We start from the raw sequence: 27445 nt of genomic DNA on the forward strand, positions 1-27445 counted from the left end.
CTACAGGCTATTATGCTAAGCAAATAAGTCACAGAAAGACAAATACTATATGATTTCATTTACATGTGGAACTAAGAAACAAAACAGATGAACATTGGGGAAGGGAAGAAAAAATAAAATAAAATAAGATAAAAATCGAGAGGGAGGTCAGCCATAAGAGACACTGAACTCTAGGAAGCAAACTGAGGGGTGCTGGAGGGGAGTTGGGTGGGGGGAAGGGATAACTGGGTGATGGGCATTAAGGAGGGCACTTGACGTGATGAGCACTGGGTTTATATGCAACTGATGAATGGCTAAATACTACCTCTGAAACTAATAAAAAAATGACTCTTGAATAGTAATTCTGTTCTTATAGATTTTTCTCTGTAAATGAGGTTACCCCAGATAGAACCATTTACAAAGTTAAACTCTAAACTTCTGCTTCAGTAATAGCAGGCTAGATACTTTGGAACCACCTCCCATTGAGGACAACCAACAAATCTGGATGACATATTTTTAACCGAGCAAAGTGCTAGCAAAAAAATTATTGACAAAAATGTAGGAAAAGGCAAGAAACCAGAGAGGAAACCAGCAGTTGAAACTACTTTTGGTTGAGGAAGGGATGCCACTGGCATATCTGGCAGCCCCTCTGCCCATGTATTTACAAAAAAATGTTCCCCATGACCAGATAATTTTTAAAAGGCCCTTCATCCTCTAGCACATGGCTCGTGACATAGGGCAGGGTTATATTTCTGATCCCACTTAACGTCCTTAGCTGGGCATCTTTGTGCAAGGCCCCACTCTGTGGTCATTTCTAAAGCCAAAACAAACAACTGAGAAACTGAGTTGTGGTTTTGGCAAATTTGCAAGGTGAAGGGGACAGAAGTCAAAGACGAGGGCTGGCCAAGGCAGCCTGATAATCCAACACATTCATTAAGCTGGGACTGCCAAGGGCTATATATATGAAATAAGGGTGACCTGGAAGTAAACATCCCATGTTCATGACTCTTGAGTGGTCCACGGAATCGCAAGCTGACAATTTTAATCAGAGATCCCATACTGGTGGTGTCCCCAGACATCTGAGAAAGGAGGAAGACACATTCATACTAGCCCTTAAATTATTCCTACAAATACTTTTCCAAATGGCATAATCACTAAACAAAGACAACTGGCATACAAGAAAATAAGATGCCACAAATGGGAACAAATAGAAAAATCCCCTCCTCCAAAAAGTTCAGAGATATTGGAAATATCAGATATAGATGATAAAATAAATATGGTTACTCTTTTAAGAATAAAAGGTTGAAGTTTTCTAGTAACGGGAACTATATAGTGACTTAGATTTAGAAAAAAATTTTTTTAAGATTTTATTTATTTGATAGTGAGAGAGAGAGATGGTGAGATAGAGATAGAGAGAGAGAGATAGTGAGAGAGGGAACACAAGCAGGGGGAGTGGAAGAGGCAGAGGGAGAAGCAGACTCCCTACTGAGCAGGGAGCCCAATTTGGAGCTTGATCCCAGGACTCTGGGATGATGACCTGAGCTGAAGGCAGATGTTGAACCAACTGAGCCACCCAGGTGCCCATGACTTAGATTTTAAAAAGTACCAAAGCAGCTTCTAAAAAAGAAAGCTGGAATTACATTAGATACAACTAAAGAAAAAGTGAACTGGAAGAGAAGTCAGAAAAAATTATTCAGAATTCAACAGACACCAGAAAATGGAAAATATAGAAGAGAGGATAAATATATAGGCAAATAAAAAGATAACAAATTCCATCACATGTTTCATGAGAGTTCCAGAAAGAAAGGAGAAAAAGAATGTCCCAGAGGCAGTATTTGAAGAGAAAAATGATTGAAAGTTTCCCAGAACTAGTAAAAGACACCAACCCACCCACAGATTCTAGAAGTTCAACAGCTCCAGAGTAAGCAAATAAAAATGAATCCAAATCTATACACAGCACAGTGAAACTGCAGAAAAGCCAAGACAAGAGGAAAAAAACTTTAAAGGTAAAGGAACAACACTTAAGATTGTTGCTAAGTCATCAGTCAATGGAAGATTGGTATCGTCAGTGTGCTGAAAGAAAACCATCCCCTCCTAGAATTATACATTCAGCAAAAATGATGACATTTAAAATATTAAGATGAAATGGACATTTTATATAAATTAACAGTTTACCACCAAATGACTTTCAATAATGAAAATATTAAAGGATGTACTTCATATAGAAGACAAATGATTTTTCCAGAGATGCTGAGATTCAAGAAGAAACGCAGAGCAAGAGAAGAGGCAACTATTTGGGTAAATTAAATGCAAATTGATTGTACAAAATAATAATGATGACTTAAGTGGTTGTTAAAATATACAAAATTAAAATATATAGCAACTATATTTAGAATGGTATATCCAGAGTTAAAGTGTTCCAAGGTCACTGCCCTATTCAAGAAGAAGGTAAAGTAATGGTTAACAATAGACTTGGAGAATTTAATGGCACATATTGTAATTTCTAAGATAACCAATAAAATTATAATCAACAAAAATAGGATACAAGGACATATAAATTAGAAGAAAAAGAAGCATGATAAAAATCCAAAAGCAGGCATGGAAGGAGGGGAAAAGAAAGAAAGTATAGACAACATGGTAAAATTTAAACCCAAATATAGCAATTATTACATTAAATGTAAACGGACTAAATATCCCAGTTAAAAGATAAATATGTCAGGCTAGGTAAGAAAACAATATTCAATTATATGTCATTTATAATAGACCCATCTGAATCATGACAGCACAGAGAGGTTCAAAATTTAAGACAGAAAAAGACATGTATTGCAAATACCAAAAGGAAGATGATATAGTGATATCAGTTAAAACATACTTTAAGACAAGAATTATTAGAGGAAAAGAGAGTCATCTCATAGTTATGAAAGATTAAATTCACCAGGAAAATAGTAAATTTTAATTGCATATAATGTGAATATATGACCTAAAATTATATAATTCAAAAATAGAGAAAACTACAAGAACAGACACCCTGGGAGGTTTAAACCTATGGCTGATAAAACAAACAGACCAGAAAATTACGGGGAGAATACAAGATTTGAATTACATGCCTTCCAGACTTGAGCCACTGAAATAATAATTAGGGCACTGTACCAAAGGGATGGAGAATATGCATTCTTTTCAAATTTGACCAAATAGTTGAATGAGATAAGCCCTGATCTCAAGAAATTAGAAAAATAAACAAAATGAAATTTAAAAATGGAAGGAATTTAAAAAGAACACAAATTAGTTAAACAGAACACAAACATAAAGTAGAATCTCAAAAAAACTTGATTCTTTGAAAAGGCTAATAAAATCAACAAACCTCTAGTGGACCAGTTAAGAAAAAAGGCACAATTTACCAATATTAAAATGAAAAGGAGTTATTGCTACAGTGCTATAATGTAAACATTAAAAGAGGATATCATGAATATTTTAGGTCAATATTATTAAATATTAGATGAAATAAAAAATTCCAAGAAAAATAAACTTACCCAACTTGTCCATGATGTAGAGAACTTGCCTGTGAAGTAGAAACCATTCCTATGAGTATCACAGAAACAGAATCAGTGATTTTTAAAAATCTTCTCACAAAGCAGCTATAGAGCCAGTTGACTTTACTCTGGTGTATTCTACCAAAAATTTAAGGAGAAAGTAATTTCAATATTGAATTCTTCCAGTTAGTAGAAAAGAACATACTCCCCAACTTATGAGTTTAGTGTAACTTTGATACCAAGAACAGTCAAAAAAGAGAATCTCAATTATGAATAGAGTTGCAAAAGCACTAAGCAAAAATATTGACAATCTAACTCCAGTAACAGTTTAAAAGACAGTATGATCTGGGGGTGCCTGGGTGGCTCAGTCTTAGTTAAGCATCTGCCTTTGGCTCAGGTCATGATGCCAGGGTCCTGGGATCGAGCCCTCCTTTGGGCTCCCTACTCAGCAGGGAGCTTGCTTTTCTCTCTGTCCTCCCCACCTGTGCTCTATCTCTGTTGCTATCTGCCTCTCTAAAATAAAATCTTTTTAAAAAAGACAGTATGATCTGTTCAAGTTGGATTTATATCAAGAATGCAAGGTTGTTCAGCATTGGAAAACGGATCAACATAATTCACCCTATTAATGAACAAAAGGGGAAAAATCATAATCATTTCAATTCATGTAAAAAATGTCTGATAAAACTCAACTATTCATGAAAAAGATGAATTTAGCAATCCATGAAAAGAATTTCCTTAGCCTAATTAAGAGGATGTCTAGAGAAGAAAAAACAATAGACATCGTGCTTAATGGTAAAAATATTAGCACTTTCCATTTGAGGAGAATGTCTGTAACCAACACTTTTATTTAACATTATACTAATTGTCCTACCTACTTCTAGAAGGGAAAAAAAGGTATACAGGGATGGGACGTACAGGGATGGGAAAGCAAAAAATAAAACTTGTTTGCAGAGGATATGTTTATCTACATAGAAAATCCAAAAGAATCTACAGAGACCTTATTAATTTTAAGACACATAAAAAATTATTTTAACATCTTTGTAATTGGGCTGCATTTCACAATAGATAAAGAGTCATAATTAAGTTAGAAGCCTCTCTTAGTTTCTTCAGGCGGCTCTACAAAAATACCACAGACCGCGTGGCTTATAAATAAACATCTAATTCTCACAATTCTGGAGGCTGGATGTCCGTGACCATGGCACTAACACGGGCATGTTTCCCTAGCTCATAAGCTGGCACCTTCTTGCTGTGTCCTCACATGTGGAGAGGGCGAGAGGTGTCTGTGAGGTCTCCAAGAACTCTAATCACATTTGTAAAGGCTCCTCCCTCATGACCTAGGCACCTCCCAAAGTCCCCACCTCCTAACACCAATCATCTCTGGGGGTTAAGATTTCAACATATGAATTTGGGGGGGGGCACACAAACTTTCACACCATAGCACCTTCTTAAGAATAATAGAGTATAGGGGCGCCTGGGTGGCTCAGTGGATTAAGCCGCTGCCTTCGGCTCAGGTCATGATCTCAGGGTCCCTGGGATTGAGCCCCGCGTTGGGCTCTCTGCTCTGCAGGGAGCCTGCTTCCTCCTCTCTCTCTGCCTGCCTCTCTGCCTACTTGTAATCTCTCTCTGTCAAATAAATAAAATAAAATCTTAAAAAAAATAAAAAAAATTTAAAAAAAGAATAATAGAGTATATATGGCATATCTTCTAACAGTACGGTGTAATGTGGAATAGGGATGGTGGTGTAGGCATACTGAAATAGAGTCAATTGTTAGAATTTTATGAGTTTAACAAGATTGATAACAGTCTGTACACAAGAAACTCATATTTAAGTACACCGGCAAAAAACAGCAAATGAATTTTAAAGTAAGAATTGGTAGATATACTTATGATATTAAGATTATAAAAATGTTATCTAGAGGTACATATTAGAAGTGTTTACTATAGAATTCAAAAGTCATGATAGCAGAATTCCTTCATTTAAAATATTTTAAAGGAAAAATATAGAGCAAATGTAGCAAAATGTTAATTACTGTTAAATCTTGGCAAGGGACATAGGAGGGTTCAAACTATTCCCTCTGATTTCATATATATTTAGAAATCATGTTTAAAACTTGGAGAAATGATGACATCCTTAAATGAAGAAATATATTATGGTCCTAGATTGAAGAGTCAGTCTTACAAAGATGTCTATTCTATTCCATGCATTCCCAAACAATTCCCAATAGGTTTTGTTTTTTTTAATGGAATTGCTTCTAAAACTTATATGCAATTTCATTGAATCAAGAGTAGCCAAGTTCCTCTTAAGGACAAGAATGAAGTAGGAGGGCTTGTTTTACCAGATACCAAAGTTAAAGAAAATTAAAACTTAATAAAGATTAGCATAAAAAAAGACTGGAGGATTGGCACAGGGATTGACAAGAAATCCGGTGGCACAGAACAGACTGCCCAGGGGACAAGGTCTAGAATGGCAGGATGAGGAATGCAGGGTATCTCTCCCTCAGAGAGGCATCTATTAAACTAGTCAAAATTAGCAAAGGTAATCATTCAACATGTCTGGAGATTCACCAAAGGCTTAAACAAACTGATTAGCGTTAATTCAACAAAACCCAGGGAATCTTGGTAAGAATAATGGGAGGAGGTAGGAGGCTGTTATATTGGAGAACTGTGCACACCACCCCCCCCCCGCCCCAGATCTGCCTTACAGAAAGACCCCTTCCATTTGGGGTATAGAGGAATCAAAACATCAAATCCCATACTGGTGGCGTCCCAGTGTGCACTCTCTCCCTCTCTCTCACACACACACACACAATTTTGTATCCTACAGTAAAAAAAAAAAAAAAAAATTATTCTATATTGATGAACACACTTCAAAAATCAATCCTGCCCTTGGCCACAGACCAAACTTTAATACATTTTAAAAAGTAGGTTTATCTAGGCCGTATTCTCAGGTCATAATTCAAAATATTAGGAGTAAACAATTTTTGAATGTCAAACCCTTAACTGTTGGAAAATTAGTCTCCCTTGGATGAGAGAGAAAATAAAAGCAAATTAATCTAGAAGGTAATGAAAAGGAGCATATTTCATACCAAAATGCATGGGGTGGAATTAAAGCTATAATCTGGGGAAAATACAGAACTTTAAATATTTTTACTGTTAAGCAAGAAAGTCTAAAAATAATGGAATCTAGTGCTACTTTTAATTAAAGAATTAATTAAAGAATTAAGAATTTAAGAAATTAAAGAATTAAGAATTAAGAAACTTTAAATATTTTTACTGTTAAGCAAGAAAGTCTAAAATAATGGAATCTAGTGCTACTTTTAATTAAAGAATTAAGAAATTAAGAACAAAATTAAAAAGAAAAGAGATAAATTGAAGTTAATGAAAATGTTAAAATCAACAGAGAAAAATAGAAAGGTTATATAAATCCCAGTATTATTTGAAAGTGCCAATGAAATTGAATAACCCCTTGAGAAGCCTAATCAAAAGGAAGGAAGAGCAACGGTTTATTATTTAATGAATGGTATAGTGTATACCAAGGTATCCCTTGGCAAGGTGATGTTGGCCCCTACTTCACACCATTTAAAAAAAGAGGAACTCAGAGGAATAACTAGTAATCACATTTCATCCAGAATAGAAGGCAAGATAAAGAAGATATCCCAACATTCTTTCATATCCCCAAAGAAACAAACCATATTTAAAAAAAGAGAAAAAATATTTAATAAGCATTTTTTACAACTGCAGTACAAATTATCACTTCAAATAAACATGACAGGGTTTTAATTACTAGTCACCCAATAAATAATTTTTGCAGCTTTCTGATAAAATTATTTCATTACAAAGCAAACGTTTTAATGCATTACTTTCCTTGTACTTCTATGTATCTGGAAAATTCTATTATATCTTGAAATTCAACAACTGTCAACTTTTACAGGAATTGCTTGAGCAGATGTCCTAATATCAGTCCTTTACTGGAACGTATTTTAAAAATAGGCAAGAAGTCGGAGAAGATTAGGTTGGAAAAGGAATATAATTGGGGTCACGGAGACAATGCTGAATTGTAAAGTTCTGTGCCTCAAATTCTCCGTGGTGAACTGCACTGTCTTACAGAGCGGTAAGGAAAGACACTGCAAGGTCTGTGTGGGGGCACAGAAAAGCCAAAAATAAAAAACTCACATAGAGAAATCCCCAGGGTGGCAGCTACTGGTTGTCCAGGATATTTAACCAACTCCGCTAACCCAGGAAACTCCCACCTCTTAAAACACTGATCTAAATACTAAGTAAGGCAATTTCAATTGTCTTTTTTAAGAGAACATTGGTGCATGAACCTTACATATGATCACCAAAATCCAGTTTGTTGTTCACAACATTTGAACAGCCCTGATCAAATTTTTTTCTTTATGCTAAACGACTTAGACTTTTTCTTGCTACCTGCCTCCCGAGGTCAACACAATTCTGTGTTAATACGGAATGTCAGATCCTTAAGAGCCTCCTGTGTGATGAGCACCTTTTTTCATTAAAATTCTGTTCTCTGTCCCATTTATTGGCTACTTGCATAGAACAAAGAAGAAACCTGAAAATTAGTCCTATTTCCAGCTTTGCAAGCAACCGCTGTGTTGCATGTATCTTCTTTCAAAATCCACCTCTTTTTGGTGGGAAAAAGAGGTGAGAGGAGGAGGGAACATTTGAATGAGCAAATCTTCGAAGTACTTTTAGTAGCAGTGTGAATCCTGGCAAATTATTTAACTTCTCCAAGCCATTTACCCATCTTGTGTTCTTTCTCCCCCTATCTGTTCAGGAATTATGTTGTTTACTCGTGTTCGTTAGAGGTAAACGGATGTAGATTACTTACACACTACAGAAAGAATGCTAATCAGCTAAGGCCAGAAACACCCTCTTTTTAAGACTGGTCAACTACATATATTATCTGTTTATCCCTGCGGGTCACTAATATTTTTTTTTTAATCAGTTTTCAAATGAAATGCGATACACGTTGTAGTTTTTTTGTGTGTGTGTTGCGTACCAGATTTAAATAATCTGCAGCGTACCTTGAGAGTGGCAAAGAGAGATCATTCGGAAATCCCAGAGGAGGAAAGAGAGTGGAAACCTCCCCCACCCCAGGCAGGACGATTAGGGCCATCCCAACCATCAGCAGTTAGTGCCATCCTAACCATTTGTCTGGTCCCATGAGGGATAAGAGAGAGTCACCGCTCTATGATTCTACGATATTAAATCCCTTAAATCCCTTAAATGTATGTGGCACCCTCAGATTTCACCTGTGAACTTGTTAGCCAAAACAGGGTATCTGCAGCAAACGGATTCTAGGCCTCATAACATTATTCTTAAAATGTAAAACCATCTGGTGATGTCTTTCTAAAAGACTGACTAGGCAAGAAGTGCTGTCGCAACTGTACAGACAAAAAAAACCCCAAGAAACAAAAAACACAAAACCCAGTGCACATTTGGATAAGCAAACCCCAAAATGCTGTTCTGGGATCTCTTACCTACAGGGACAGGTGGTACTTTCCCTCCTGAAGCCACAGCCAGGCAGCCCAGACTAAATGAAAGTCTTCCCACCCTAGATGAGGACAACATTACCTGCCAGCCGGAGTCTGCAGGTTGGTGCTGTTTCGGTTTGGAATGCAAGGGGAGAAAGAAGCCAAGAGGCTTCCTTTAAGAGGGAAGAGCCAGTGTATAAAAAAGGGTTTATCTCGCACACCTGGGCTCAAGACCCGGGCACGCTGCGGGGCACGCAGCCGCTGACACGCGGGGGAGCGCTCTGCGGCCAGCTGCGACCAGCTGCGACCCGGGTTAGCTAACACTAGAGGCTTCCAACCCCAAACAGTGCATGACGTCATCGACCACGCAATCAAGCTTCCTGCGCCTGTACATACATACACCGGCTCACGGGAATGTGTCATCTGGTCGTTTGGTTGATCTGCTGCTGCTTTCAACTCTGATTTTTTTTTTTTTTTAAACCCGGGGTCAGCAGGCCAGCACAGCGAGCCCGGCCCCCTTTCAGGTGCTACGGCGGCTGCAGGTGGCTCGCCAAAAAGTCATCCCCAATCTGCGAAGTGCAAACAACATTTTAAAACCATCGCAGACGCGCATAAACCGCAAAAGCACGGACAGAACTTCTCGGCCATTATCGGCTGGATTCCCTGTCCTCCGAGCCCCACGGCCAACCTGACCCGAGGTTTCTCAGAGCCCGGAGAGGAAACTAAGACGCACGAGTCTGGGCTAGAACCCGTCTTGGGGGCTGGATAACCCCCATCGGATTGAGTATGGGACACGATTTCTGTAAGCGACACCAGAGTGACAGAAGTACAAGTGTTTTCTCGGTGCGCCTTTACACAGAGGTCTCTTCTGCGGGGTGGGGTGGGGGCGGGGGGCGGGTGTCGGTGTCGGTGGGGGTCGGGGTGTCGGTGTCGGTGGGGGTGGGGTGTCGGTGTCGGTGGGGGGGGGTGGGGTGGGGGTGGGGTGGGGGCCGGGGCCGAGGCCGGGCTTCCCCGCGGAGAGCCGCCCCTGTGGGCCGCCGCCGTCCCCGCTCCCTCCTCATGTGTTCGCCAGCGGGTCAAACACCTGCAGCACCGTCCTCTGGTCCTTGTCGCCGCCGGCCCCGCAGGCGCCGACGTCCCCCCGCCCGCGCCCCGGCGGCAGCTCCTGGGCAGCGGGGGCGGCGGGTGCTCCTGGCGGGTCCCGGGTCCCCAAGTCCGGCGGGTCGTTGCTCCGGGAAAGCCAGGCGTTCTTCGACAGGCTCGGGTGGTGGAGAAGGCTCCAGAAGGGATCCCGACAGGCCCCGAGAAGGGAGGCCGTCTCGGCCCGGGGCTCCCTGGCGCCGTGGGTGTCGGGGCTCGCCGCGGGGGAAGGGTCGAGGCCAGCGGGTGGAGGGGACAGGGGGCCGTTGTCGTCGGGTGGGCGAGCGGGGGGCCCGGGGCTGCCGAGGGCGAGCGCCTGGAGGCCGTCGCTGCTCTGCAGCACCTGCAGGTGGAAGGCGGCGGGGGCGGACTTCTTCCTCCTCGGGGGCGCCCGGGGCGCGGGGGGCGGCTCCTCCCGCGGGGGCGGAGGGGCGGGCGCGGCTGGGGTGTCGTCCGGGGCGGGTGGCCTCCCGCTCGGCTTCCTCTCCGCGCCCTTCCCGGGCTGCAGCGATCTCGGTTTGGGCACGGGAGGGGCGGCTGCAAGAGGAGGGGTTTCGGGGCTCGTCTCTGGGGGCCCGATGGTGAAATGGACCGTCTGCGGCCCACACTGGTCTTCCGGTGACTCGGGCTGAGGAAAGGCAGGACAGAGAGCGTCAGGCGGTCAGCAGCCAGCACTGGGGGCGCGGGGGGCAGCACCCAGACAGGGTCCGCAGGGGGGCCGAGACGGGGCTCAGCGGACATTCTAGCAAATTCGAGATCCGAGAATGTCTGGGATGCAGAAGTGAGAGCAGGTACGAGAGCACGCAGGAGGGACACACTTCTGGCAAGTAGCAGCAGGTCCAACGACAGAGGAGAGCAAACCTGAACCCCAGGGCCGCACGGTCAATATTCTCAAACTAGTTTGTCCTTTGGTCCCTAAGGAAATGGGGTTATGCTCTTCCTTTATGAAAAGCGAACCTGCGAAAACGATCTTCTCGGGGGCGCCAGCTTTGACAACTCAACGTGTGCCACGCGAGGTCGGAGGAACTTTTGTGAGGGCGTTAGGCTCATCAAAGGGCTAACAGATCCGCTGGTATTTGATATTTCACTACAGTAGAGGGCAAATTTCGCACAGGAACATCATGTCCTTGGTTCTGACTCAAAAAGATCGCAAAACAACGGCTCGGGGCCAAAGGGAGCTTTTGCACCAAAGGAGCTGTTCTATCCTAAAGCATCAGCATCTCCACGTTCCCTCCGATCCTTGAGCAAACGAACCGCAGACACAATCCTTCCCCACCAGCCTCTGACTGTGAACTCCTGCTCCGCCGCCTGGGAGAAGGACCCATTTCTGTCCCGGCTTTTAAAAGACAAGACAGAGCAGGCCCAGGGAAGAGGAGGAGGAAGGAGGTCTGCTTTGGAAGGGGGCAGGGCAGATGGGCAGACACGAGGTGCAAACGCGGGGCAGACACAGTGCGAGAACACAGAGCAAGCGCCAGAGCCTCATCACACACGTTGTACAGGCGGAAAAGCGGCAGCCACTTGGGCAGGGCCAGCCGGCGGATTACCGAGGGTCCCGTTACTAGAACACCGAGATCAAACGGAAGATCCAGATGTCTCTAGAGGTGCCAGTCTTTGGGCTGCCACTGTCCTGACAAACTCATGTCTCTGAAGCAGCAAGCAAGGCTGAGAAGCTTGAGAGCGAGAGCAAAACACAATCTGCAAGAAAAGCGGCAAGAGAAATGTCCAGGCCCCGGTACCAGAGGCCACGCAGAGCGTGTCCACCCTGCGAATCCACCGAGCGTCGAACAAAAATCTGGACCCGTGCAACCATGTGCACACGACACAGACACACGCCATCCCACAGGGGCTCCGTTTGGGGGCTCCAGTAGAACATTTGGGAGGCCTGATACCTCCCGGCTGTTCCATCGCCGGGAGAGACTCCTGGTTTTTCTGCTCAGCGAGAGCCAAGGACACGGCAGGGATGCGAAAGAGGAAGCGATGGCCACGCAGTGTCCCCACGGACGGGGCCGTGTCTGGGCCTCCTCTCCCCAGATACAGGAGCACCTCGGCAGCAAGAGGCTTTGCTACAGCTTCTTACCTTCCCTGTCCTCCTCAAGGTTGGCTTCTTGATGGCAGGGACTCTGGGCGCAGGCCGCCGGGGCAGGAGCGGGGCCACCCCTGCTGAGGGCTCTGGTTTGGAAGGGCCTGGGTCCCTCAGGGCTGTGGCATTTAGGGCTTCTCCTGGGGCACCTGAAACACACAGGTGTACGGACAGCTGAAGGGGGCAGGGAGATTCGCTGCCTGATTTAATCTTCAGGCAGTTCACATCCTATGAGTAATTTGCTAAGTCAACATATTTCCTTTTTTTCTAAAAACAAAAAAAATCTGAGCTGTTAGGACCAGCAGCTGGGTTCAGCCCCCAGCTTTTCACATTCACCTTCTCAACGAGGATGGTCTTCACAGGGCATCAGTGGGGCCCAGACGTTATGTGCAACGTTTTATGGCTGTGTGTATTTCTCTGGGGAGGTGATCTGAAATGTCTCAAAATCTCAGCAGGGCTTCTGACCAAGCAAATGCTGGGCTGGGATCCTGGGTAGATCTCAGACCTCAAACCTCTTCTAACCTCTACATTCGCAGAACACTTTTTTTTTTTTTTAATATTTTATTTATTTGACAGAGAGAAATCACAAGTAGGCAGAGACGCAGGCAGAGAGAGAGGAGGAAGCAGGCTCCCCGCAGAGCAGAGAGCCCGATGCGGGGCTCGATCCCAGGACCCTGAGATCATGACCTGAGCCGAAGGCAGAGGCTTTAACCTACTGAGCCACCCAGGCGCCCCATCACAGAACACTTTTAACAAGTAGCTTTACTGAGATATAATTCACATGCCATGAAAGTCACTCTTTTTCAGGTTACGATTCAGTGTTTTTTTGTTTTGTTTTTTAGTAAATTCCCAGAGTTGTACAAACTGTCACCGCTATCTGATTCTAGAACATCCTCATCACCACAAAAAGGAACCCTGTTCCCATTAGCAGTCACCCCTCCACCCCTCCCTCCTCCCCCAAGCCCTGGAAACTACCAGTAACTTTCTCTCTGTATAGATTTGCCTATTCTGGACACTTCCTATAAATGGAATCAGACAGGGGTGCCTGAGTGGCTCTGTCGTTTAAGCATCCGACTCTTGATCTAGGCTCAGGTCAGAATTTCAGGGTTGTGAGACTGAGCCCCGCACTGGGCTCCTCACTGGGCATGGAGTCTGCTTAAGATTCTCTCTCTCCTCTTCCCACCCTGCTGATGTGCTCAAATAAATAAATAAATAAATAAACAAACAAACGGGATCATATAATAAATAACCTTTGGTGTTTACCTTCGTTTACTCCGCATAGTATGGTCAAGATTCACCCATGATAAAACATATATATGAATACATTCTTTTTCATGGCTGAATAATATTCCATTCTATGATTACACAACCTTTTATTCATTCATCAGTTGGTGGTCACATGGCTGGTTACATCCATACCATTGCATTATTATTATTTTAATAAAAAAAGGAACCATCCATGATACTGTTACCCTACAATAGTGTTTCTTGACCTCTTAATTCATGTCCTCCTTCAATGTTACTTGGGATTCCAAATAAGTCACATACCTTGTCTAAAAGCAAGCAGACAGCTGCGATGGGCTCTTCAGAGCGTATAATCTCTCATGTCCAAAAAAAGATCCTCGTACAAAATCAAAGCCAAAAAAACCCAAAAAACCTCCCAAAACCTCAAAAATATTCATACCAGCAATTTTGAATATGATTATGAGTAATATTAACATGGGCTGAGAAGTAACAGCACCAAAAAATTAAGAAGCAGCATAGTGGGGAAGAGGTCCCTGCCTGACAGTAAAGAATCTGTACTTGTGGGGCGCCTGGGTGGCTCAGTGGATTAAGCCGCTGCCTTCGGCTCAGGTCATGATCTCAGGGTCCTGGGATCGAGCCCCACATCAGGCTCTCTGCTCCGTGGGGAGCCTGCTTCCTCCTCTCTCTCTGCCTGCCTCTCTGCCTACTTGTGATCTCTCTCTGTCAAATAAATAAATAAAATCTTCAAAAAAAAAAAAAGAATCTGTACTTGCTGGTGATTTCAAAAGGTTTTGTGCCTGAAATAGGGATGGGTCCCAAATTGTCTCTTTTTTTGGAGCTGGCAGAATGAGTTAGTGCCTGGAGCATTATCCTTTTCTAAACTTCATTTTCGTTTATTTCAATCTCTCCCTTAAAGCGCTTCTTAATAATCCTGGGGTTATTTCCATATTCTTGCTGAATTTTAAATGTATAATTTTAAATGGACAATAACATTTGTAGTGGAATTTTATAAAATGTTGCTAAAAGGTGCTTCCAATTTAATACTGCCTCCAGGGGGAAAAAATGTTACTTTCTCTTCTACGCCCCTTTGAGTAGGAAGATGCAAAGAAAAGACCAGAAGGAGAAGCCAGCAGAACACTCACCGCCCCTGGCTTCCAGGAGACATCGGATGGCTGCTTCTGCCTCCTGAGCGTTGGTGGTTTTGATCTGCTTGACGTTGTAGGGTTTACTTATCCCCGTCCTGGCTTTGGGCTTCAGGACAGAATCAAGAAGAAAAGCATATGAACGGAAGCAGGAAAACAGGCTCACCTGGTGCCCTCACGTCCTACTGATCAGTTTGCAGGGGTGGGGGGCACGGAGCTCCACCAGACCCGAGTTAAACACAAACTCCAATTGAGACCGCATCCCTCCAGGCTCCTCCTCCAGGAAGTGCTCTCATACCAAGAAGCGGAGTGCAGTAATTCCCAGCTGACAAGCCTCCTCTCCTCAACCGGGTGGTTAGAGGTCTTTGCAATGCGGATAAACCGCTATCTATTTCCAGGTCAAACCCAGGAAGCATCATCAGAAGCCACTTTTCCCACAGCTCAGCATAGTTCTTAAAACCCTTTCCACTCTCTTCTTGAAAGTGCTTTTTCTACTTCTTCACCTTTCTCCCTCTTCACCTAAACCTCCGGGTTGCCACGGATGACCTGTCTTCACTACCATCGACCAGCCATTCCCGAGTCTTCCCGCCTCCTGCTGTGACACGTGGCATCTGGTCCAGCCTCCCGGGACAGTTCACCCCCACCCAGCACCCTGGCTTCACCTCCCTCACCTCCAGTCCACTGACTGCCACCTCCCATCCTCCTGAGCAGCTCACGGCCATCCTCTAGAAATTTCCATCTCTAAAATCCCCCGTCACTCATTACTAGTCATTACTAGTGTTCCCCTACTGTGCCATATACCCCCCTTTTCTTAGCTTCTTCCCTCAAAACAACTGATCTGAATTTGTCCTATTTTGCCTTGTACCGAGCCCTGCTCCCTACACCAAGGTCAAAGGCAAGCCTTGGAAAGGAGAGAAGATGAGTCTGGAAACTAACAGTTCCACCACACAGGGACACGTGGGATTTTTCATCAAATACGATTTTCTCTCTAACACTCCATATGACCACACAGAAACCCCGTAACACATCTGCTCCTGAGTTCTGGGTCTGGGAACGAGCTGGTGGTCAGGCAGAGAGTAAGGAAATGTAGGTCTCTGTGTTCACTGAGAAGAGGCTGAAGAGGAACCATGGGGCAGGTCCCTCGGGTCTGAAATGCTGGTCTGTTTCACTTTGAGCCGAACACAGGGAAACTCACTGCCTGCTGGGGTGCTCCCGGCAGAAGTCTGGCCGTCTGCAAGATCGAGTACTGCCCGTGGGTGCCTGACGAGATGGACACGTCTGAGGCCGACTTTTTCACCATTAAACCAGCTGTGAAAACGAAGGGGGGGCAGAGTCTCAATCTCAGTGGGTTCTTGGCTGCTTTGAGGCCCATTCCCAGCCAGCCGAGAGCCAGGCCAACCACGGACACGCTTAGGGTCTGAGCCAGTGCAGGCAGGTGGGCACCAACAGGGTCGATGTTTTCACTTTTGATTCTCAGTTTGTGCCTACTCTCTTGAGAGTATTATTTGAGCGCAGATTTTAATCTAACATCCGGGGGGGGGGGGAGGAATTCAAAAATCTGATATAAAAGTCAATTTTAAAATATACTCCTATTATTCGGTCCCCATTTAAAAAATGGTTTGTGGGCAAAATCGAAAAAATCCCAAAGCAGGAGAATAAATGATATTAAATGACACTTCTAGTCATTGAGAAATCATATTTTGTGATTTCTAACATTTAGGGGCGCATTGGTTTTGGCTCAGGTTGTGATCTCAGGGTCGTGAGACTGAGTCCTGCATTGGGCTCTGCGCTCAGTTCAGAGTCTCCTTGGGGCCCCCTCTCCCTCTCTTTCTTCCCCTGACACTGGTATGAGCATGCTCCCTCTCTAAAAATAAATAAAGGAATCTTGGGCATCTGGCTGGCTCAGTGGGTTAAAGTCTCTGCCTTCGGCTCAGGTTACAATCTCAGGGTCCTGGGATCGAGTCCCACATCGGGCACTCTGCTCAGCAGGGAGCCTGCTTCCCCCTCTCTCTCTGCCTGCCTCTCTGCCTACTTGTGATCTCTGTCTGTCAAATAAATGAATAAAATCTTTGAAAAAAAAAAAATACAGGAATCTTAAAAAAAAAAAAAGAAGAACATGTGGAAAGACAAAGGACCAAACAGAATGGGTACCAGTTTTGGAAAAAACATAAAGAACCACGTGCAGATCCCGATGTATATAATTAGAAAAAGGCTGGAAGTCGTGTGGTTAACAACTGCTATTTGTAGCCCATCAAGTGAACTTAAAATTTTTATTTTTTGTAGTTACCTACTTTTATAAATTTCTACAATATGATATAAATTTTACTTTTTATTTATTGTTCTATTGTCTGAGTCTTAACTCAGAAAAGGAAAGAATCGGCTTAAGAAGTCACGTGCTCCCGGCTTGCCATCGAGGACTATTGTGACGTAAGCCAAGATGAACCCAATGGGAAGGTAAAGCCTGAACTGCCATGCTTTTGGGGTTCAGGGTGGGGGGGCAAGTAAACAGTAGAGGTAAAACAGAAAGTGCTCCAAAGCATGTCACCAGTGTCTTTTCAGGTCATTAAGGGAAGCTTGAGGGGCCAAGGACGGCTCTGGAGGAGACAGGAAGAGGAGTGCTGTCCTCGGAGCTGGGCCGGGAAGGGCCCATCCTCAGGCCGCCGAATGCCAAGGAAAGCAGGTGTGGGCTCACAGAAGCCGGGACGCCTGGGGTGACGGATATCAGGCTTCACGGGAGCCCTGGGAAAAGGGGAGGGGACAGCAGGTGCAGACAGAAGGCTACTTCTGTGGGGCTGCAGAGGAAGGTGCTAGAAGGTCTTTGCTTGCTGGGCCCCCCCTCAATTTTCCATTCTCTACCATCTCCAACAGAAAGCCCGGAGCAAACCACGGCTACGGGAGGGCCAACAGCTGGGTAAACAGAATCACACAGTTCGCTGTGAGAAACACAACTATTTCTGGGATCGACCCAGAAAGGAGCCTGAGGAGGAGAAGGCGCTGGGGACCCGGGCGAGGCAGCAGCGGCTGAGAGGCAGGTGCTGAGTAGCGGGAAAGGGCTGGTTATTCCCAGGAGGCACGGCCGCAGGCCGAAAGCAACGGAGTCTTACTTGGAGGGGGGGGTCTCTGCGGTGGGTGAGGCGGCCGAGGCCGAGTGGGCACCGACAGAGACCTGCTTGGAGAACGGCGCCGGAAATCTCCACCTGCTTCCAGCTCCGGCTTTCCTGCCACCAGCTCAGCGTCATCTGGAGGACACGGCGGAACGCGAGTGAGGCGTGAGGCAGGGCTCAGACCTGTGTCTGCGCGGAGCCGACTGTGCAGGAGGGTCCCCCTCCCTCCCGCAGAGCAGGGTCCCCGCTCTCTGCTGGCATGGGAGGGCGGGGCGGCACCCGGTGCCTGCTTGGAACAGGAGATGAACTGTGGACAAGGCTTCTTGTCCAGACATGAGAGACACGGAGATGTGTCCAAGCGTAGGGTTAGGGTCATTCCCTTCCGAAATAACGAAGGAGACTCACACAGAGAAGAGGAGACAGTTGAAGACCAGAGCCCCTCGGTTTGAATTCCTCACTCTAACACAGGACAGCTGCTTAGGAGGCTGAGAACAGTCTCTGCCTCTGCCCCTGCCACCTCGTGGCAAGCTCCTGGAATGCGGGTCCCTGCTCACCCATCAAGCCCCAAGTACCGTCACCCATTGCCAGCTACCGCACAGGTGATCGGCCTCCTGCTTTGTCCCGCAAATACCTTCTAAGGCTAGGAGGCGCGTGAGGAGGTGGCTGCTCCGATTTTTATTATACATTTATGACCCGTAAGTTCAGGAACACGGCGGGTCTCCTCTCCCACACTACAACGTAGCCCGCTGCATTTTATTTTCACTCAGACACTCCACCCCTCACATTTCCACCCATGTATTTCAGAGGTTGGAGCTGGGAAGAGGCAGGGCTTCTCCTTCTAATGGGAAGCATCGAGGACATGCCTTCACATCCGCCAGGTGGCAAGGTCACCCACATAGCCCCGTGCTCTCCTAATTTTTCATTCCAAGAGGCTTTGGTGCCCATATGTGCCCTCCCCTCAAGGGGCCTACTGGACGATGGCCACTCCTGCAGAAAAGGACCTCCGGCTGTCTGAAGGGCATTCCCTCGGCCCCTTCTATCCGGGCAGGAGCCCTCTGGATGTGCAGGGCACAGAACCACCTGGGTTGGGCGGCTGTCCCCAAACCCAGCCATGCATCTCAGTCACCCGGGGAGCTTCATGAGATACCAGATTTCCAGGGTCCCAGCCCTACCCCCCGCCAAACCCACATCTCCATGACGGGGCTCAGCAAGTGTACCTTTAAGAGCTCCCGATGGCTCAGTGCAGCCAGGCTCCTAACCATCTTTGGGACCATGGCACAAAGGGACTTGGGGGTGTCTGCGCCTCTCCCGGCAAATTACCTTCCCTGGGAAGCCTCTCAATTCACTTTCAGCCTATTCTGTATTCTCAGCTGCAGCTCATGGCAACCTTCCGAACCTACTAGACAGAGCTTTCCTCCAATGGGGGAGGCACTGTGAGCACCAGCGGGAAGGCTCTCGTGGCCATGGCAGAGTCTGGGGCTGGAGCACAGCCAGCCCTCCTTTCCAGCCCGGGAAAGGCCAGCCGGCTTTACACCTTATTCGAAAGGGCCATCACACTATGTAACCTAGGGCTTTGCATTAATCTGCGGGACTTTCTGTCCCTCTTTGCTTAAGTCTCGAATGATGGAATGATGCTAATGTATCATATTACTGTGTAATAACATGTTACAGGAATGTAACCAGACCCCCCCCCCCCGCCCCACATTCAGGATATAGATGATAGACCCAGAGGTTGTGCTAAGTGAAATACATCAGATGTAGAAAGACAAGTATGATTTCACTTACACGTGGAATCTAAAAAAGTCAAACAAACAACAGCCAAACACAAAAACGAAAACAAAACCCAAACCCAGAAAGAGACTCCTACCTACAGAGGACTGGTGGTGCCCTAGGGGGTGAGGTGTGGGTAGGTGACGGGGATTAAGAGACACAAACTTCCTATTTAAAATAAGTCAGTTACAGCGGTGAAAAGTGTAGCGTAGAGAATACAGTCAATAACACTGTTTCAATATTCTATGGGGACAGATGGTAACCGCACACAGTGTAATGTACAGAATTACCGGTGCACTACGTTATACACCTGAAACCTACATAACGTGGCATGTCAATTATATTTCCGTAAAAAAATAATTATGTCTCTTATGGGATTGAAACAAACATCGTGGGGAGGAAAAACGGAATTACAAATGTAAAACCAGTTCAGGGCTGTGGCCATTTAAACACCCGGAGGAAACAGGAATTACCACGGATCTGGTGTGCTATAGCGGTACCAGCGGTTATAAAAAAAAAAAAAATAGGTAAATAAAAAGCACTGGAGAAAGACAATGTGGTGGTAGCTGGATACGGGCCCAGAGCCCAGTTTCCACCCACTTGCTAGGACTTGTGGTTTCAGCCCTGGCGTGGGCTGTGAGCACATAATTGTGGCCTCTTGCAAAGCCCTGGCACTGAGAGAGAGAGCGGATTCGATGCCCGAGGCTCTTTAGAAAAGGGAAGGGCCAAGCTACCTTTGTAGGTCGGGTGCTGCTTCTTTTTGTTGAGCGCAGGTGACTTGCTGCCAGGGACCGCGGCTGTGGAGCTGGGGGCTTCAGAGAGGCCGTCCCCGCCCATCTCCCCGTCCGAGACCACAGGCTGACTTAGCTCGTCCACCAAATAGTCTTCGTCATCTTCGAGAATATCCCCTTGGAAAGGAAATGTCACAGCACACAATGAAGGTAAATGGCATGGGGTCTGCTCACCATCTGGGCTTGCTGCTCGGCGTCAGGAGGCCTGCGGCCCAGCTTCCGGCAGCCCGGGGGCACCCACGCGTCAACTGGTACAGAACCCCAATTCCTTTCAGGCCTGAGACACGGAGTGAGCACACAGCCCAGACAGCCTCAAAGCCACTGTTCTGTCATTTCAGACGGCTCCAGGTCTTACTGCCACTTCAGGCATCCCCCCCCAGACGTGCACAGTGCCCAGCTTAGCTCGGGGAACACAGTGCGTGTGCCCCAAGGACCCTCTGTCACCTTTAGGTGTGAGAAGGGGTCTTGAAAATCTGACGCTGGTTGCTGGAACTTCTTGCCTGCTGGCCTCGCCACAATGACCAAGAGATCCTTGCAGAACCACTCACCCTCCGACTCATAGTCCAGAGTTGTGAAGTCGAAGTTTTCCTCCAGCAAACAGGAATTGGCAGTGGGAGACACGGAGGCCATGCTATCCCGTTTTCGGATGATCTCCTCTTGCAAACCTTTCAGCCAGTCCTTGGTCTTTGGTCTGATCTTCACGGCTCTACCTTTCACCTGCGAGGACAGAGTGGCCATCTGAGAAGGGAGTACGGACCTTAGAACCACCTCCTTTGCTCTCAAAGGGCATCCGGCTCAAACTCATGCATCAGGAGTAGGCCGATCTTCCTGTGTGGCCAAGAAAAGTGGAGGGCCTAGACCTCAGGCAAGATCAGCAGAGCTCACATTTGGTCTAACTAAACGTTGAATCATCATCTCCAGCTTTCATCCCATGTGAACGTAAAACCAGGGTATTACCGAAATGGAAACTACCTGTACACTGCAGATTCCAAAATACACCATCTAATGAGAAGAACAGCCAATGCCCTCCCACGTGCAAATGTGAGCCGGGACAGACCCAGTGATTCAGGGGGATCTACCCCCTAACACTTGCTCTTCCTTCCAGATTCTGCAAGTGGCTAGGGCCGGACATTAGAGACCTCAACGAGGAGACCAGGAACAGACACCAGAAGGAAGGGTGCTAGTGAGCTCCTGCCCTCACGTGGTGCCCGAGAAAACTCTGGGGAGTAAGCAGCCCCGTGCCATGGGGCACCGAGCATGACTCACCTTCATACCATCCACATCCAGGACGCTGAGAGCTGAGTGACCGTCTGCAAAAGTCACCAGCATCTGCCCTTGGTTGATCCTGGAATAAATGAGATGTTCCAAGTCAACGCCAACACCGATCGGCAGCTCTCGTGGTCCTGGATGTGGCCGTATACCTAAGAGGCACACGGGACCCGCCCCAGCCAGGCGCTAGTTACCTGACAAGAACGATGGTCCCGTAATGGCCCAGGGTCTGCATGAGCTCTGCGCGCACATCTTCAGGAAACTCGTTTTTCTCTTCTAAGGTCGGTGACTGAAGGTTGACGACGACGGTGGCATCCAGGGGGCCCTGGAAAGAGGACACTTCCCGGAACACCGTCTCCCGAGCACCCACATCAACTTCTTGAACTTCCACCTCCACGATTGCCAGCACGGGTCTGCGTGAGACAGGGAGGGAAGACAGGTGATGGGTGACAGGGCCGAGGAGGGCTCAAGCCCCAGAGAACCGCTGTCAAGAGCTGATATCCACGGCCCCAGCCCGGCACGGTGCCTGGCCGTCCTGTCCTAGGCCTTCCGACTCGATCTTTGGCCAATCTTAGCATTGTCTTGGCATTCTTGCCTAAGGATGATTTGGAGAAAACAGCGCCAGCTCTTAGCAGAGATTTTTCTACATGGTATGACTCAGTACTGCTGAGGATGGAGAGAGGTGGGAATTCCCCTTTGCTAGGGGTTCAAGTTTTTGGAGGGCTATTTGGCAATTGCTGTTAAGAATCTCAAAAATGTTCATCTCTTTCAACCTACTAATTTTAATTCTAGGACTTTGTTCTAAGAAAGTGATCAGAGAGTCATATAAAGACTTGTACGCAAGGATAAACGTTACAGCAGTGTTGATCAAAAGAGAAAGGGGAAACGCGAACTGTGCCATAATAGGGAAACGGTTACGGTGCAGCCATATGATAATATTTTATACAACCAATAAGAATAATGTTAGAGAAGCCAAGTTGACACACCAGGAAAACAAATCAGCAGGAAATAATGCAGTCATCCTTTATTGCCATTGTGATACAGGGTTTACTCCCTTTGCAAAAACTTAGGAAATCCTCTATTATGAAAATAATGTAATCTTTTTTTTTTTAAGATTTTTATTTGACAGAGAGAGAGAGAGAGAGCAGAGCGAGAAGCAGTCAGAGGGCGAAACAGGCTCCCCACTGAGCAAGGAGCCCGACCCGGGACTTGATCCCAGAGCCCCTGGGATCATGACCACAGGCAAAGGCAGACGCCCAACCATCGGAGCCACCCGGGTGCCTCGATTATGTAATCTTCTTGAAGGCATTTACAATACAGTGTGAAGAGGAAACAAAACAGAGGAGACAATAGTAGATCGTATGGCGGTAACCCTGAAAACCAGGGACACGGCAAAACCGCGATGTGAATGATAATCAGTGTGCGTTTCACACATTTATGTTGCAATTGTTAGATTTTTGGTTTTGGGGGTTTTCTTGGGGGGGCGTCTAGAAGAAGAAAGAAGATGGGGAAAATCTGATGCCGGGATATGCACTACGTGAGAGGCAGAAAACCTCTTCCCAGAAGCCACACGTGCTGAGGGAAGCAGGTGCAGATGCCCGCGGGCCGCGCGCCCCAGCAGGAATGCAAATGGCTACGGAGAAGCAGACGAGAAGTGGGACGACTGCGCGAATCTCAGAAGATGAGGTTGGCGGGGAAAAGCCAGTCCCCCTCATTTTGATCCCATTCATGTAACATGCTTAGAATGATGAAATTATGGAAAGGGAGAAAAAGAGCAGTGGCGGACAGGGGTTAGGGAGCAGAGGGCTGTGGAAAGGCACCGGGAGGCACCCTGTGGTGAAGGAGATGTTCTGTATCTTGACAGTGACTTTGTTGCTACAGAGTGACAGGATCTCCTCACCATGGGCTCTGGGGAAAGCGTACCCAAGCTCCCCGTATTATTCCTTACAACCGCATGCCAGTCTAGAATTACCTCAACATAAAACGTTTAACTTAAAAATATAAATGCAGGGGCGCCTGGGTGGCTCAGTGGGTTAAAGCCTCTGCTTTCAGCTCAGGTCATGATCCCAAGGTCCTGGGATCGAGCCCTGCATCAGGGTCTCTGCTCGGCGGGGAGCCTGTTTCCCTTCCCCCTCTCTCTCTGCCTGCCTCTCTGCCTACTTGTGATCTCTATCAAATAAAAAAAATCTTAATATAAAATAAATGCAGTAAGGCAACATGGTAAGTCTGCAAGATATAATCCTAATGTTCTCTATGCGCGCGTGTGCACGCGTGTGTGAGTGTAAAAAGGTGTCAGCACCGGGCACACACCACACACAGGCTAACATTTTGGTGTAAAAGCTTCTAACACGCGTGGAAAATGCAGAAGACACCTAACAGACCATTATAGACATTGTCTCAGAGGAGCTATGGAGGGTTTGTTTGCGCCCGTATGTTTCCCCTAACGGCCAGTAACAGGGCTCTGCTTTTGTCACCCGAAAGATCCGCAAATGTCGAAGACGCCCTTTCAAACCAGCTCCCGGCGTCCCAGCCGGGCGAAGGTGACTCTGTCCTTCTGGCTGCTCAGGCCCAGCTCTGGGAGCCTTCTCAAGTCCCCCCCCACTCTCTCTCTCTCTCTCTCTCACACACACACACACACGCACGTGCGACACACTATCCAACCTTGAGGCAATTCTGTGGGCTTCACTTTCAAAATCTATCCAGAACCCAACCACGTCTCGCCATGGGGACCCGTGACCACCTGGTCCAAGGCTGTCACTGTTTCTTCCCTTGCCTACTGCGCCAACTTCTCCCTTGGACCCACTGCACTCTCTTTGGCTGACTCTGTCAACACCTCGTCAGATGAGGCCACTCCTCAGCCTGAGGAAAACCCGAACCCCACGTTCTTGGGCCCACAGGCTTCCACACGGCCTGCGCTGCTCCCCAGCTCCTAGGACTCCCTGAAGGTTCACGGCCTCGCTCCTCACCCTGGAATGCTCTCTCCCTGACACCGCTATGGCTCACACTCTCTCTTCTTTCAGGTCTGGCTGCCATGGTTATCCTATCTGAAAGGCTTTCCTTGAACGCCAACCCTTTTTCTGAGTCTTGTCATTACCATTTTTCTTTCCACATTGGTTTACTGTCTGTCTGTCCTCACTAGACAATTTCCCAGGAATGTGGTCTTGTCTGTTTCGTTCTCTGTCAATCCTCAGTGCCAGGAACAGGGCCTAGTATACAAGGTCTTTCAGGGAGTAGTGGTTAAAGGAGTTGCTTCTAAAGACACTCACTGAACTAGCAAACCTAGAGTTCTCTGTAGAAAGTCCTGTAACTGGAGATTCCCCAGGGTTTGTTTCTAGGTGTGTATTTGCAACAACAGGTTTCTTAAGAATTTAGAATATCTAAAGATTTCCACCTACTGGCTGACCAGCTCTTCACCACTGAATCTCTCCTAATTTCTTTCCTTGTAGAAGTTGAAAACGACAGGCGAGTTTTGGTAGCAGCCATGGGAAGAGCAAATCCTTCCTATTTACACCCTCAGACGCCATCCTCTGTCTCTTTCGAGATACTGCACGAGACTACTCGCCCTCCGTGGCTGGTCCCAGCACACGTCGAGCTGACCTATCCAGCGACTGTGTTCCGTCCATAATGCAAGACGGGCAGGCCAAACCGACAGCTCAGAGCATTGAAGAACTCAGATCCAACACTTAAAAACCCTTCGGCGTTTGTAGTGATAAAATGTTAGAAAAAAAAAAATTAGAAAAAAACATTACCAGCAGGTGAATGGGTACATTCCATGGATATATTCAGTGGAATACAGGACAGCGATTACGAGGGAATGAGCCAGGTCTGTTAATACCTGTATGACTGTGTCTCAAAGACATTAAGTGACAAAAAAAAAAGCAAGTTGTGCAGTGACATCATTTATGGGAATTTCAATGACAAAATAGGCTGCACCTTTGCAATTTTCATCCCTGAGGTCATTTATGATGGGGCCAATCGCCACGCTAACCCGGATTAATTCTTGGTGTTGGGGATACAGCTAGTGGTCTCCCTCTTCTTCGTTCTTTGGTGTCTTTCACACGCGTGCACACACGCATTCCGCGGGGGACAGCATGTCCATTCACTGCAGGGAGCAGCAGACGCCGCTTTCCGCAGCCCAGGACAACGTGCCGGCGGCAGCGAGGGCCGTACCTATGATCAGACGCTTGGAGCTCAGCTCGGCCGTAATACTTGAGGGCGCCAGGAGACCAGGAATGTCTGACGGTGTTGTCAGCATCTACGTCGTTGTCTAGAAGGTTGAGTTCTCCAGCTGCTCGCAGAGGTGCCAATCAAGAGACCCACACACAACACAAAACGGTATTAACATACGAGAACGCGGACAGAGGAAGCTCACGCCAGGGATCTACCGCACGGACACGCCTGTCTCAGACCCGGTTGCTCTAACCTGGGCTGGCTTGGGCGGGGGTGGGGAGGGAGGTCAGGGTCGGGAGCGGGGGTCTGGGCTAGAGAATGTATGTAGATGGTCCAGCGCTGCTACGTCCTTCCCAGGGGACAACCCGAGTGGGAATGCAGACGGAGCTGTGGGGTTCCCGTCCCAGGGGCTACAGGAACACAGGAACTCTGCAGCCCTGTGTGTAGGCAAAGCCAAGGCCAAGGACATCACGGTATGCCTGCATCTCGATGCCTGGACGACGTCCACAGATGTCCAAAGACTGATCTGAATGACGGGATTCCCTGGCTTTGAAATCTCTGCACCCATCTTGCCAGAAAAGCAGAGCTGTTTGACCTCCCGGTGCTCTAATCCACCACCCTTCCTGGTGGGCTGTCGCTAGCAATTCAAGATGTCCTTGACAACCGATTGAGAGAAAACGCTCGTCTCCTGCGTCTGGCTCACGTTCGACGCAGAGCTGGAGCCTAAAGCAGGTCAGCGTTCGGTTGAATGAAACGTGAGGGATGACGCGCACGTGTGTAAGAGGGACAGTCGCTGGAGGGAAAGAGCCGAGGCTTCCTTCCTTGCTGTCCACCCAGAACAGAAGGCAGACGGTGCGGGGTGTGTGTGTCAGGCGGGGGGAAGGAGACAGCCCTGCAGGGATGCAAGGATGGGGAGCGCCAGGGGGTTCCCCAAAACACAACTCCCAAAGCTTAGGGGCTCCCAACTGGAATGATTTTCCTATAGTTCTGGGTCAAGACAGTTGTCATTTACAACAAAGCGTGCCGTGTTGAGCGAATGTGACCGACCTCCCCTCTGCGCTATCGAGCGCGCAGCCTCGACCGGCTCCGAACGCACGCACGTCTCACGCACCTGTCCTGTCAAAAGAGTGCCTCTTCCTCCACCACAGGACCCTGTCTGTCCAGGCAGGGGTGCGGCACTTGTCACTCGTGTCGTAGGCGGCCGAGCCAACATCATACTTGTAGGTAGGGCCAAAATTAATGGCGCCTTCATGAAAGTCTTTAAAAATCTATTGGGAGAAAAGACCAAGACCCCCTTAGCTCTTCCAGATTCTGTATGTTGCACGCAAAAACCCAAAATAAAAAAGCACGTTCCAGAGTGCTCTAGTCCAAAAAAGACAGAATCTGCCTTGTAGTTGTAAGTATGTTTACAACTGAACACGGGTGTGCTATTTCGTTAGCAAGAGAGGGATGGCTGATCATCCCGCTGACTTACACACCACCCCGGGATCTCCCACCCAGCTCGGGTACCCGAGGTACCACCGTCCACCTCAGTGCCCGGGAGACAGGGGAAGGCGCGAGGCGAGGATCCCAGGTGTCCATCTGCTCAGCGTCAGAGTGAGTGCAATGCCCGGTCCAACCCGACAAGGCCTTCGTTGACATTCGCTAACGGAGTGAGTTGCGTAAATGGAAGCCCAGACCTGAAACTGAATTCTGTTTCTCTTTGGCTCTAGATCTAGCCTCAGCGCTGT

The 27445-nt window shown here is 47.2% G+C and overlaps 1 protein-coding gene across 6 annotated transcripts in view; it reads right to left on the bottom strand.

Annotated features, from left to right (window-relative positions):
- Positions 1-8140: 8140 nt before the first annotated feature.
- Positions 8141-27445, bottom strand: part of SYNJ2 (synaptojanin 2) — a 97865-nt gene continuing 78560 nt past the window's right edge. For 4 of the 6 annotated variants that reach the window (XM_046005517.1, XM_046005516.1, XM_046005515.1 and 1 more), the window contains 11 exons: positions 26827-26983; positions 25716-25833; positions 21740-21958; positions 21543-21621; positions 20825-20993; positions 20220-20393; positions 17716-17850; positions 15807-15919; positions 14612-14720; positions 12222-12373; positions 8141-10772 (listed from right to left, as the gene is read on the bottom strand). In XM_046005517.1, coding sequence (XP_045861473.1) covers positions 10062-10772; positions 12222-12373; positions 14612-14720; positions 15807-15919; positions 17716-17850; positions 20220-20393; positions 20825-20993; positions 21543-21621; positions 21740-21958; positions 25716-25833; positions 26827-26983 — 2136 coding nt within the window. In that variant the 3' untranslated portion in view covers positions 8141-10061. Of the gene's footprint in view, positions 10773-11688; positions 11840-12221; positions 12374-14611; positions 14721-15806; positions 15920-17715; positions 17851-20219; positions 20394-20824; positions 20994-21542; positions 21622-21739; positions 21959-25715; positions 25834-26826; positions 26984-27445 lie in introns of all 6 variants that reach the window. The other 2 variants (XM_046005519.1, XM_046005518.1) reach the window with 2 other exon arrangements.

Source organism: Meles meles, chromosome 5, assembly GCF_922984935.1.
Source record: "Meles meles chromosome 5, mMelMel3.1 paternal haplotype, whole genome shotgun sequence".
Taxonomy (NCBI): Eukaryota; Metazoa; Chordata; class Mammalia; order Carnivora; family Mustelidae; genus Meles; species Meles meles.